The 12284-nt window shown below is 33.5% G+C and overlaps 2 protein-coding genes across 2 annotated transcripts in view; one reads left to right on the top strand and one right to left on the bottom strand.

The window, feature by feature from the left end:
• The window catches only part of LOC133182248 (N-alpha-acetyltransferase 20-like), a 33741-nt gene extending 31538 nt beyond the window's left edge, over window positions 1–2203 (top strand). The window contains exon 6 of the mRNA XM_061317013.1: window positions 674–2203. Within this exon, the coding sequence (XP_061172997.1) occupies window positions 674–759 (86 nt within the window). The 3' untranslated portion in view covers window positions 760–2203. The remainder of the gene's footprint in view (window positions 1–673) is intronic.
• A 4727-nt stretch (window positions 2204–6930) lies between these two features.
• On the bottom strand, window positions 6931–9912 carry LOC133183614 (follistatin-like). The gene is made up of 2 exons (XM_061318547.1): window positions 9295–9912; window positions 6931–7698 (listed from the first exon to the last, which is right to left on the bottom strand). The coding sequence occupies exons 1-2, from the start codon at window positions 9524–9526 to the stop codon at window positions 7232–7234; spliced, it is 699 nt and encodes a 232-aa protein (XP_061174531.1). The 5' UTR covers window positions 9527–9912; the 3' UTR covers window positions 6931–7231.
• Window positions 9913–12284: the final 2372 nt, after the last annotated feature.

The following is a 12284-nucleotide window of genomic DNA, read 5'->3' as shown; positions in this document are numbered from 1 at the left end:
CTGTATAGATCTCTGATTGTTTTATGACAGGTCTGGTTGTCTGTTCTGTGTATTGTTGCTGAGTGGGATATTTGTGATTCTTAGTGGAGAAATAAGGAAATACCAAGCTGAAATATTTACTGAGATAGAATCCTATAATCCACTCTTCCAATTTTTTTTCATCATTTTTTCTTGAAGTTATTTATATATACTTCATTTTCCAGTTTTCGTCAATCATTTGAGAGATTATATCATTTCCTTCATTGATAAATTTTGTGATCTTAGACTGAAATTCCAAAACCACTTCCCATGAAATTTATCACATCATGATTTAAGTGATTGATATGAAGCCTTTTTAAAGTGATTATACATGTGCAACGCAAATACGAGTATCTAAAACTAAAATCAGATTCCAGAACACTAGCCCAACATTTCATATTCAGTCAAACTTGTATGATAAAAGAAAGATGGCAAATTTTCATACCTGCCATTGTCCATGGTGTTTTTTGTTATTTCATTGTTGCATTTGTAATAATCTAAAAAGAATATCATTAATGCATTAGTTATGTTAAAATCTATCTAAATGTCACCTAAAATAATGATGATGCAGCATGCTCAGGTTATATTTAATCTATTAAAGACAGGTTGTGTTCAAAGAAAAATGCTAGTTGGTCACTTTTTTTTTTTTTGGCAGACATGAGGAAGGCCCTATCCAGAGATAAAGAGAAGAAGAGTATGATCCCGCTGAAGAGACCAGTCAGACCAGACGAGCTGGATTGACCATGAGCCAGGTGGATTACCAAGGAGACACATTGCTATGGATACTGTTAGGGACAGCCGTTTTTGTTCTGGTTTCAGTTTTATACATTTTAATCCGAGAACTTGGAAACCAGTTTTCAACCACTTTACCACCCCACCAAGATCTGTAAGATAATTGTATGTTTTTAAGGTGCATCAGATTCTTTGTGATATCTATAGTGTTTGATCAGCGTGTTAGACACGATATTGCTCTCAGAATCAGGATAATTTTTGTGATTGTATACAGGAGCTGTTTATTATGGCTTCTGTGGTTTTGGTGGTAACATGATTGATGAGTCTGTCTGTCTACTAAAATCGACCACCTGTACTCTGTCAGAACCAACAGGCCAACAAGAAATCCACTTAACCTCTACATTCACAAAAAAACATGGCAACTTGTTTCTTCTTATGTTTGTTTTCACTAGCATCTGAATAGTCTACCTAAAATGGTGAAACATGAAGAAATATTACCAGAGTTCTAGGATAGAAATGGCAGACCCTAATGGTAGTTCTTATGTCAAAATAATTATCATGAAGTTAACTTAATTTTTAAAAGGAAAAAAAATCCAGTGAATTTGTCAAATTGTTTATATGTTTCAGGTATAATATCTATAGTTTATATGTCTCTATGGTGACCCACCTGGTGTACTGTAGTCAATTTGTAAATATATTCTATTAAAATAGAAATTGTACTATACATGTATTTGTGTGACATGAAGTATGCATGCATTTTGAAATGTTACATCATTTTTACTCTCTTTGTCCTGATAGTATATTGTTAGAAGAAAAAAAAGAATTATTAAGACAGAAAGTATAAATGTATGAGTAATTTTTTTCTTATTTAAAATTATCATTATCATTTTCTTAAAGATTTTTAGCACATTCATGGGGTAAATTCTAGTTTGGTTTGAATTCTAAATGAATGAATTTAGGTGTCTCTTTTCATGTACCATTTATTTACTTGTTATAAAACAAAAATGGTGTTATGATATTCTACTCATGTATCACCGCATTACATAATATTCATTAGACACCAAAAAAAAAAATAGATTGCATCAATCCTTAGTCATATTTTCATTATCCTCCGATAAAAAATCCAGCAGAATACTTTTATTCATGAAAACAGTGGTGAAATTGTCTGATGTTTAAATCTTTTTTTTTATTGTTGGGGGGGGGGGGCATAAAAGTGGATGTACATCTGTTTGTAAAAAGTTATGTTTGAATAAATGGAGTGAATATAACTTTCCAATGTATTTTCATTGACAAAACGAGAAGGGTATGAATATTTTATCTAATCTCTTTATTTTATGTTTCTCTGTTATAACAGGGGAAAGTTAACAATTAACAGATTAAGACCTAATGTGAAATAAAAATCTGGAAAAATTAACTAGTTTGAATAGTAAACATTAAAAGAAATTGAAAGGTTTTTGTGTGGTTGATATTTTATAACTTTGTGAATAATTCTGGATAAAAATACACTTAGTTTTGTTAGTAATTATTGCAACTGAAACTGAATTCATGTTGGATGTGTAGGACAACGAACTGCAGAGAAGATAAAAAGCAATTTCACAAAGAGCCTTGCACCCATTGGCATTGATCTGTAAATAGGATTAACACTTGGATGCTTCGTTAAATTTGCATAAACGCTCTATCGTGTAAAGATGAACATTTACAAAGAAAGCAACTGCCGTGCTTGTTTTAGCAATGTCGCATCTTTAGACAGGCATGCTTGCTTTTCAGCTTACTCTCTGTAAGCGAGAAAATACTTACGAAAATATGTTACTCTGCAATATTTTGGATGCTTCATATGCGTCAAAACGTAATTAAGAAGTACATATGCCATAAAATACAAGTGAAATGGCTCGTATGTCAAGAAGAGTTGCTCTTTAAATTCCATTCCTACCCATCCAGAAAATTGAACAAATTTTTGCGTCATATTTATCTACTTGTGTATCGTTAGTACGACTGAATGAATGAAAAGCGCAATGAAATTTGAAACATTTTTATGAAATTGGAACTAGTGAACTTGGACACGACAAAATAGTGGTCTGGGAATTTTATCTTTAGATTCCCTTTTATAGACTCGCCACACGCCATCAAAGCAGATGGATTAAAGCGATAAAAACAAGTAAATGATAAGGCGAGCTCATGTCGTCTGTACATCCAAAGATGTGGGTTTACCTCAAAGTTAACATTGGATACTTTTGTACAGAACCGATGATTAGATAAAGTGGGTCAAAATACAGTTTGATACGATACATGATTATGACATAAGGCATAAATTACAATTAATTAGATGAAGATTTTTGGCATAACGTTGGATAAAAATTAGACTTTGGTTTGAGTTTTATAACTCCGTATCTTATTAAGTTTACAATTTTATATACTTGATAATTTTTTATTTAAAAAAAAGATTTGTGACAAATATTTGCATTTCGCAACACCTTGATCCACATTCTTCCTTTTTTCAAACACAATGTGATTTGATTCTTTCGAGGGCAGTTTACATCCCTTTGTACTGTAGTAATGATGCATAACAAGCAAATTCAGAAAATTGTGCTACCGCTTTTTGGGTTTTATTGGTTGGGGTGCAATTATTTATGACATACTGTAACTTGTGTTCCCGTCCTATCGTATCTGTCCATAATACAGAGGAGATTTAAAGTTTTGAATTAATAAAAGTTAGGACCAAGATTAACGTTTCTGAAAACTGCATCAAACTTCAAGGTCAAGATTGTTACAAGTAATGCACATGTGAAAAAAAAAAAATAAGAAAGTATCTTCTGGTACAAAAGTTATTACCAAGGTTATAAATTTTGAAAAGAGGCCAAGCTTCTAGGTCAAGGTCATGAGGTAAAAAAAAGTAATACGGTGTTGTCACAGATAATGTCACAATAAAATATGAAAGAGTTGTCTTCTCTTATTCGATAGTTATTACCAATGTTAAAATATTTGTAAAATAGATTAAACGTCAGGTCATGAGGTCAAAAATCACTGTATATTCGAAAAGGTCTGATCAAAGGTAGTGTACATGTGAAATATAAACGTCCTATCGTCTCGCATTCAAAAGTCATTTATGTCACAATTTTTAAAAGGTCAAACGTCAAGGTCACGGGGTAAAAAATCATAGTATATTTGGAAAGGTAACAAGTAACAATATGAAAGTCGTATCTGTTATGACCAAGGTTAAAGTTTTGTGATAGACAGACAGACAAAGGAGATTTAATCTCCCCTCGCTTTCGCAAATAAAACCTACAGATACACATGCCAATATCTATCCGAATGATCATGAAATAAAAGGAATTCCTTCAGTTTTAAAAGTTCTTGAGGATAAGACCTAATACGTTTTCCCTCATGCATACTTTCCCTCCGAAAGGCTTAAGTTTGGTGGGGTGAGAAATACCATGCAGGTTACACCTTTGTGTAATACGTTTGTTATGCCTTAAACCATTAAATATTTCCTCGTACAGAGATATTTCTGAAAAAACCTTTGATTCATCTAACAATAGTCTAGAGAATTAATCGTCTTTCAATAATGTCGAGAATGATTAATTAATTTAATTTATGCTCAGATACATACATTCATCACATTTCCTTGTTAAGGTATTTCCATCCTCTTGTGATGTCATAGGTTTTTGCAAAAACTGTTATTAATTTAAATTCATGTCCAAAAGAAAAATATCTTTTGGGAAAATGCTTTTTAATTGGTGTAATAAAAAATATTGTTAAGTAAAAGAATTTAAAAAATGTATATTTTCTTTATTTATTCAATCTTTAAAAATTGTTGCTAGGGGTAATAACTCCTTCTCAAGCATCTTCTTCGTTCTTGCATTTGCTTTATTGTACTGCTAATGTAAATTGATTTCCCGGATATTCACCATCCAAACATATCTATTAAGTAGCAATTATGTTGGAACTTTCAGCATCAGAATTGTGTATTTGAACCAGTTTTTACTTAATTTTTAAAAGACAACGTGAAATCTGCTTACATTTCAAAGTACATATATATGTGCTTCCATCCACAGGTGCTTGGGGACGGACCCCCTCCCCCAGCCACGCTCCGTATCCTAAGGGTTCTTCGTCTTTTTATTTTAATAAAATATTTTTCTGTGACAAATTTTCAAAACTAACCTTATAAAAACATTCACATTCATTGATCAGTCAGGGGATTTTTATAAGATGTTAGTTATAGGTATTTCAATTGTAATACTTTGTAAATGTGTGATAAAAAACATTTCATTTAAAAAAAGACGATGAACCTTTGGGGCACGTAGTGCAGCTGGAGGAGGGGGTCCGTCCCTGTGTTTCCTTTGATATCGACAAAAGGAAACGTTCTTACTGGTATGTATATGCAATTGGTGGGGGAGGTTGGGGAGGGGGCTTTAAAAACATGTCGCCTTTTGTAATGCAACAAATGAACTGGTCTAATATTCCGATTTCTTGAATCTTTATGAAGAAATCGCACAATTTTAGTCAATGGATTTGGGGGAAGTGTGCTTTTTGTTGTTGTTTTTTTGTAAAAAAAAATTGCAATTATACCAAAGTGTGTGCCGATAGGACTACCTGTCTCTAGCAATCACACTCTTAGTCTCTCGCTTTGGCGACTTGCTACTTTTTTACCGTAATTATGTTGAATGGAACCGGAAGGAAAAAAAATCGCCAGAATTTTAAACAGCTGAACTTTCTTGTTACACGGTGTATGTCTGTAAACCCGCTTTTCGGCTCCTCCTTTTTAATCTTGAGTGACAAAAGATCATACTTTTATTATCAAGATTATTCAGGTAGGTAAATAATTAACAACCTAAATTTAACTCTTCTTCGTCGCATCTGCAGTCTTAAGGGATTAACTGGGTCAAACTGCTAAGATAAGTTTGATTTAGGTTTGATTTAAAATCCTTCAAACACACCAAGTGTTAATTCTTCCGTTTGGCTATGAAAGTTATCACTCTATGCTATATGTTGTGTAATGTATGTCCACTAAATAACCTATTACAGGTGTTCTGGGAAGAGGGATTGAAGCTAGTAATAAAGCTGAACAAGTTTTGCATCATTACTCACAGGTTATTTTCCATAAAACGTCTTTAGGTATATATGGTTGCTTGGCAACCATGAATGTTAATTACAAATAAAACCGGTAATTGCATTCATTATTTCAAGTCATTATGTCACACATTTTTTCTTGGTGACGACCGGATTGTGCTGGGTATGGAGAAAGCTTGAAATGTTCCAAGTTACTACCGTATCTTGTTTGTTCAGGTATTCTGGTTTGCTGTGTCGGGCGATTGACGATTGTCGTAAATGTGCTGTTGTTACCTTAAACCAATATGTAAACGATTACACCAAATTTGATTAGGCAAACCGTATATTAAAACGATCGTTAATTTTGTCGACAGGAATTTCTGGTTTGAAGAAATTGGCTGATTTTAAGGTGTTTTGGTGTCTTGTGTATTAGATGTTACAGACTAAGACAGTTAGTTTAAGGGTATTTCACTTTATTAACTAGAAAATCAAGAAAGATTTTTCTGTAGTTCCGATTTGCATCATTAGGTTTTTGCTTTTGAAACCTCAAGTACGTCTTAATGAGGACCCCGAAATCATATCTCATGTTGAGATGTATACATTTGAAATATTCAGGTTACAAAATTTGCCATTATTTGAGTTACAATATTTGACATATCTGTGAGAGCTTTTGATCCTGGGTCATTGATTGTTTTCACATTTCATTTCACAATTTGTCGACAAAAATCACACGGCATTACAACCAGTGTAGATCGTTAAGGTTTGAAAAGCCAAGCGATCATCCTACAAAGTTAGTGCTTTGCTGAAAATCGTGTAGAATTTAAAATGAATTTTGCTTTCTGAATGAAGTTTGGGGATCATCCTCAATTCACTAACGCTACATTCTTGAAATTACCATAAAAAAGTGATTTCTGCGGTCAGATTTTTGTTTCAAATGAGTGCTTGCAATTCGATCTACAATACCAAAGATATGGAACTGTTTAATTTAATTTTATTTATTTGTTTTATTTATTTATTTTAATTTTTTGCGATTTTGATTAACACGGAAATTCTACAAACATATATTACACGTTATGCGGTAAAAAAAAAAAAAAACAAAAGTAATATTAACCTGAATAAAACAAAACACAAATAAAGCCTTCTGATGTTTTATATAAAAATAAGTAAACAATTGAAATCAAAGTTGCTCTATAACTAAGATGCCTTTAAGGCTAACAAAATACAAAATATACGTTTTAACAATGCAAAAGCTGGTTTGAAGGACATAGTAAAATATTGAAAACATTTTAGTATTTAGCAGGAAAAGGTCTACTGAACTGTGATGATATATGAATACTGACCATTTATAAAGGATAAAATTTGTAAAAGAAATATAAATTCATTTAAACTTATTCACGAATAAATAATGTATTAAGTCTATTATGATAACAACAGGTCATGTCCTTTTCTTTGATTTTCTAAATTTTCTCTGTGATAGTCTCTTTCTATTATGGCGCCTCTTCCTACGTTTTAACTTTTTGTCTTTGTTTTTTCTTGCCTTTTTCCTATTTCTTCTCTTCTTTCGTTGTCTTTCTCTCCTTCTTTTCTTCTTTTCGAGTTTTCTGTCCTTCCTCCGACGGCTGCGGATATCGTATTCTCCATCGGGATATTTATTTACACCACTGTGTTGCGTGGCGACCATTCCACATGTACCCCTATGTTGCACTCGTATGCGTTTACCTATGGTACATGAGGACACTCTCATATGACACCGGGACTGATATGTGTTCCCATCACTTCCACAAACTTGTTTGTTACTTCTTCTACATATGAACAAATTTGGGCAAGTGCATAATGGTAGTCCTTGCATATTCTCCATACAGACTTTCAATTTTGGACATTTCACTTGCTCACATGCACCACCTGTAAAAATAAATGAAAAGCTGATATACATATTTGACAGAATAAATGAACAAGATCATCAAGTATATTCTTTTTCAGATATCGAAAATTGACTCCTAATAATCGCGGGATTTAAAATATTGGTGCCTTGTCCAGGATTATATTTCCATACGTCTGTAAGAGATTAATGTATTACATTCGATTAAGCTACGGTATCTGTCTGCTTTCATACAGTCTGATAAGTCATGCAGGTGTCAATCGAATTACGATAATCATTTAAATTATCAAAATGGCTAATATACGACTTTGAGATAAGATTCGAAACTGCAAAGCAATGTTGTAAATTGAATCTTAATAACGCTGCTTAAGGTGCAAATAACATTTACTGGTTCACATCCGAGATAAATTGGTTTGGGACATAAACAGATTCTTGTAATCAGTAAATAATTTAATCTTCTAAAAACGGATGGAGAAATGCTCTTGAAATGTTATAGCATTGTTTCTAGTTTATCCACAGAGAGACGTGAACGTCTGGTTACTTAACAAAAAATACCACTGCTATATTCAGTGGCTATACTGCCAAGTAAAACACGTTAGGTCGGGATAGATCAGCTATACATCTTCTCCTAATCTAATTTATTTCTTTTTCATCGGGTTGTTGTCTACTCTGAAGACTGAACTTTTAACATCGGGGAAAAAAGCGAAGTGCACGGCGTGTCTGGCTTCAGAAAAGACATATCTATAGGTGCATACATGGATAAAAGTACATGTTCGAATATAGTATATTATTTCAATTTTGTTAATTAGAGTGTCTATATTAGGCACTATAAATAGCTTTTAAATCATAATGAGGTATTTCTCCTAAGGTCACGTAGGTGTGATTGGACAAATAACCTCTTCGTGGGAGTTTGGGAGTGTAAAAATTATGCAACATTTAGCAAACGGAAATAAATTTTCGTTAAAGGGAAAATTTTAAGTAAAAAACTATTCACTATAAAGACGAAAGTTCTTGGCCAGTATGATAAAATATCTGTGTTCGTCGTTAAATATTTACTTTAAAAAGTACAAATTTAATACTTAAACAATTCTCTTTCGAGCTTTGTTTTCAAGTTGAGTGACAGTGTTATGTATATGAAGCTTATCATGGTTATAAGTAACATACCACCTATTGTATAAGCTAAGTAGACTTCAACAATTCACGATCGAGACCCGTCTGACTTTGTAGGTTATTCAAACACACCGACAAGGTGATCATTATAGCATGCTGTTCTTATCAAACGTTATGTAAGAATTGTTAAATTTTACAACATGAATATACTAAGAGACTCATACGTGAATCTAGACCTTTTTCATATATTCCTTCCATTCAAGTAAGTTTAGTTTTAAGGTCGAATTCGCGGTTGTTCTCCGTGTTTGGTAGCTTCCAGGCAGGCCTTGCCCCAGGTAAACACACTAAAAACCTCATCATCTGACAATAAAACACTAGTTTTCTGCCAAAATACGCTCCCAAACAGACAGTATTCACTTTATTTGTCTCGACGTGTCAACATTGCTTTAAAACATAATACTAAATAATATACATACGAACAACATGCAAATAAACTGTCAATTTCATACCTTGTTTCACCGAAGATACTTTGGGGTGTTTCCAAGTATCCGATGAACACTTGGGACAGCATCCGCATTGGTCCTTGACTATATTCCCGTCACAATAACTCAGTTTGTTGCATTTAGATAGATCACATTCTTTCGGGCATTGCAAATATTTACCAACTGGAAAGTCCACTGAGTGCACTATAGGCACTGATACACACGTCCATAGTAGGAATACGGGTAACAAATTCTCCATAACGAAATTTTTAATTGATAAATTTACTATCTACATTGGAACTTTGAAATTTTTCGTTGGAGAAGAAACTGTAACAATTATTACACGATACTACATGTTGTGAAACTTCAGACGTCTTTCTTGTCAAAAATATGATGAATCCACACCGCCGTCGCACACGCCGGTTTTATAGGTACACTGCCGATTGGCTGAAAGAGAAGTCTTTCTTCCATTGGTTCAACGGCAGTGCGCAATGTCATTCAGATTTTTCCGATTTTCATTCATTAATTAAAATTCATTGCGGTCGAGTTTTTCTTATCGCCTCTTCTTCATTAAGCCTTCGATAGTTATCGCCTTCTGAGTTTTAAGTCTTTTCAGAATAACACAGAGAGATCGGTAGGTGGTAATACCTTTCAATCTTGAGCGACAATCTTGCCTTCTAACTATGTTTAAATTTTGTTCAAGTCGTTTAACCCAAGTTAGTTTAAACAGCAGTGGAAAATACGTTAGACAAGAATAAATATTAGTTTATGCAGAAAAATTAGATCGAGGTTTGCGCACCTTCACAGTGAATGGGCAGCCCGTAGAGTGTGAGGGATTACAGGTACAAAACCAATGGAATGTCTGATCCTTTGGATAAATATACACTGTCTGAAGTGGGGTCAGAACTTAATTGTATCTGATATGTTTAAACATCCTCAGTTTTCCTAGTTTTTTTTTCAATCATTTTTTTTTTAACTCGAGAACACTAATAAATTTGGAGAATTAAAACTCGTAATTTTTGTTCAATTAAAGCCCTCCATTAATGCTTTACCACCAGTAAACTACTATAGTAGTATATGTAACGTTTTGGATGACACGTAATAATTCTTATGGGTCATGGTTTTTGGGGGAAATATACATGTTCGCAGTTTTATACACATATATATAAATATTTGATGGGTATTTGAACTTAAACAATATACAAATAAGTTGATGCTTTCCTGAACCAAAACTGAGTTTTCTCTGATCATAGTGTTCAGTGTCCATCCGTCTGTCTGTCTGACTTAAATGTTTTGTCTGTAAACTTTTCAGATTTTTAACATCTCCTCCTAAACCACTCAACAAAGTTCAACCAAATTTGCTACAAACATTAGTGGATCCCCAGAGGGAGATAACTAAGAAATAGTGAAATTTTGAGAGGATCTCCAGAACCACTGGGCCAGAAAAGATGAAACTTGTGAACAAATCAAAATCTCACGAAGAACAGCCATGTCATGTAATGTTAATTTGCATGCAGCCTTGAATGTGTTCAAATCATCGCCCCCCCCCCCTCCCTGGGGGTAGGGTGGGTCACACCAGAGAAGTTTAGTTTAAACAAAACAGCAAGGATATATCAGTCATATTGATATGGAAGCATCCCCATGTATATTTTCAAATTCGGCTATGTCATGACCCCTTGGGTCAAGGGTGGGTCGCGATATGGGATCAATTTTTTCATATGAATAAAGAAATAATAAAAAGAGATGAAGACTACGAAATCAGTCCACTGTTCCGTCGATTCAATAAAAGTACAACTTGTGTTTGTCATTCCATGCTGGTTTACTTTTGCGACAGAGAAGGAAAATGAACAGTGATAATTGTCAGAGCTAACTAGGCCTACAGACATTTGCAGAAGGTGACGCCCATTGCTCGTTCATTTTCTTTTTTGATCGAGGGCAGAAAGTCTGCAGTTCTGACAAAGCAGATTATTAAGATTTTAGTGTTATTTTAACAGACCAATTACTTGAACAAATTTGGGTGTGACAAAAATAAGAAATGCTGGAGTGAAATATGGAATTCACCAAATGCAATAAAACATGAAAATGACTATTGGTGCAAAAGGCCAAAGAAAGGATCTGATGTGTAAACAGAGACGGTGGATTGTGCTTTGCTAAGAACAGACTCCATTGTTCGATGGAACCAAGATCAGGGCTTCTTTAAAACATCAAATGTACTGTGTACAGGATCACATCATCAGATCATATTACACAATTCTCGCACAAAATCTATACGTTATCTCACCGAGTCGCCACATGAAATGTATAAGTGATAAAAAAAAATACAAGGTATAACGATCCTAACAAGGAAGATAAAGATAAAAAGAGGGAGAGAGGGAGGGGGGACAAGGAAAAGCAACCACAACAAAGCAAACAAATAAATAAACACGAAATGATTCTTTTATTAAATTTTAATTTTACTACTATAATTGCAATAAATCAAAGAGTTGGCTAGTTAGCGTGATCTTATATTTAGATTCGCACAAAACATGAAAATTGAACTTTTCTTTTTTTCTCGATAACATTATGTGAAAGTTCAACAAACCCATTTTTAACATTTGACTAACTACACATACATTCACGCTCTGTATCCTGATTTATTTTCATTCATTTTTTTCTCTACATCAGAACCAATAAATACTGAGACTATGAATTTTTAATAACTTTACTTTTTACAATCACGGGTCCAATTCCTGTTTAAGGATCTCGATATAAGGGAATTCATTGTGTCTACTCTATTCTTAACTTATCCAACCCTGGGATGCCATCTTATTATCATTATCATATTTTTCCTTTAAGCATAGATATAAGAAGCAGGTGCTCCCCTGAATATATCGACATATTGTACACACATGACTTTTCATTTTACACGCAATAGAATACTGACCCACAGTAATTTTAAGAGCAGCAAGCACGACTAATACTTGAATTGAATTTTTTAAAAACATCAAAACATCATTTTGTAACAAAAGTATTGATAA

This window comes from Saccostrea echinata, unplaced genomic scaffold (assembly GCF_033153115.1).
Source record: "Saccostrea echinata isolate AGI-Se365-2 ecotype Australia unplaced genomic scaffold, CSIRO_AGI_Sech_v1 ptg000009l, whole genome shotgun sequence".
Lineage (NCBI taxonomy): Eukaryota > Metazoa > Mollusca > Bivalvia > Ostreida > Ostreidae > Saccostrea > Saccostrea echinata.
This window is presented reverse-complemented; position numbering and strand designations above follow the sequence as displayed.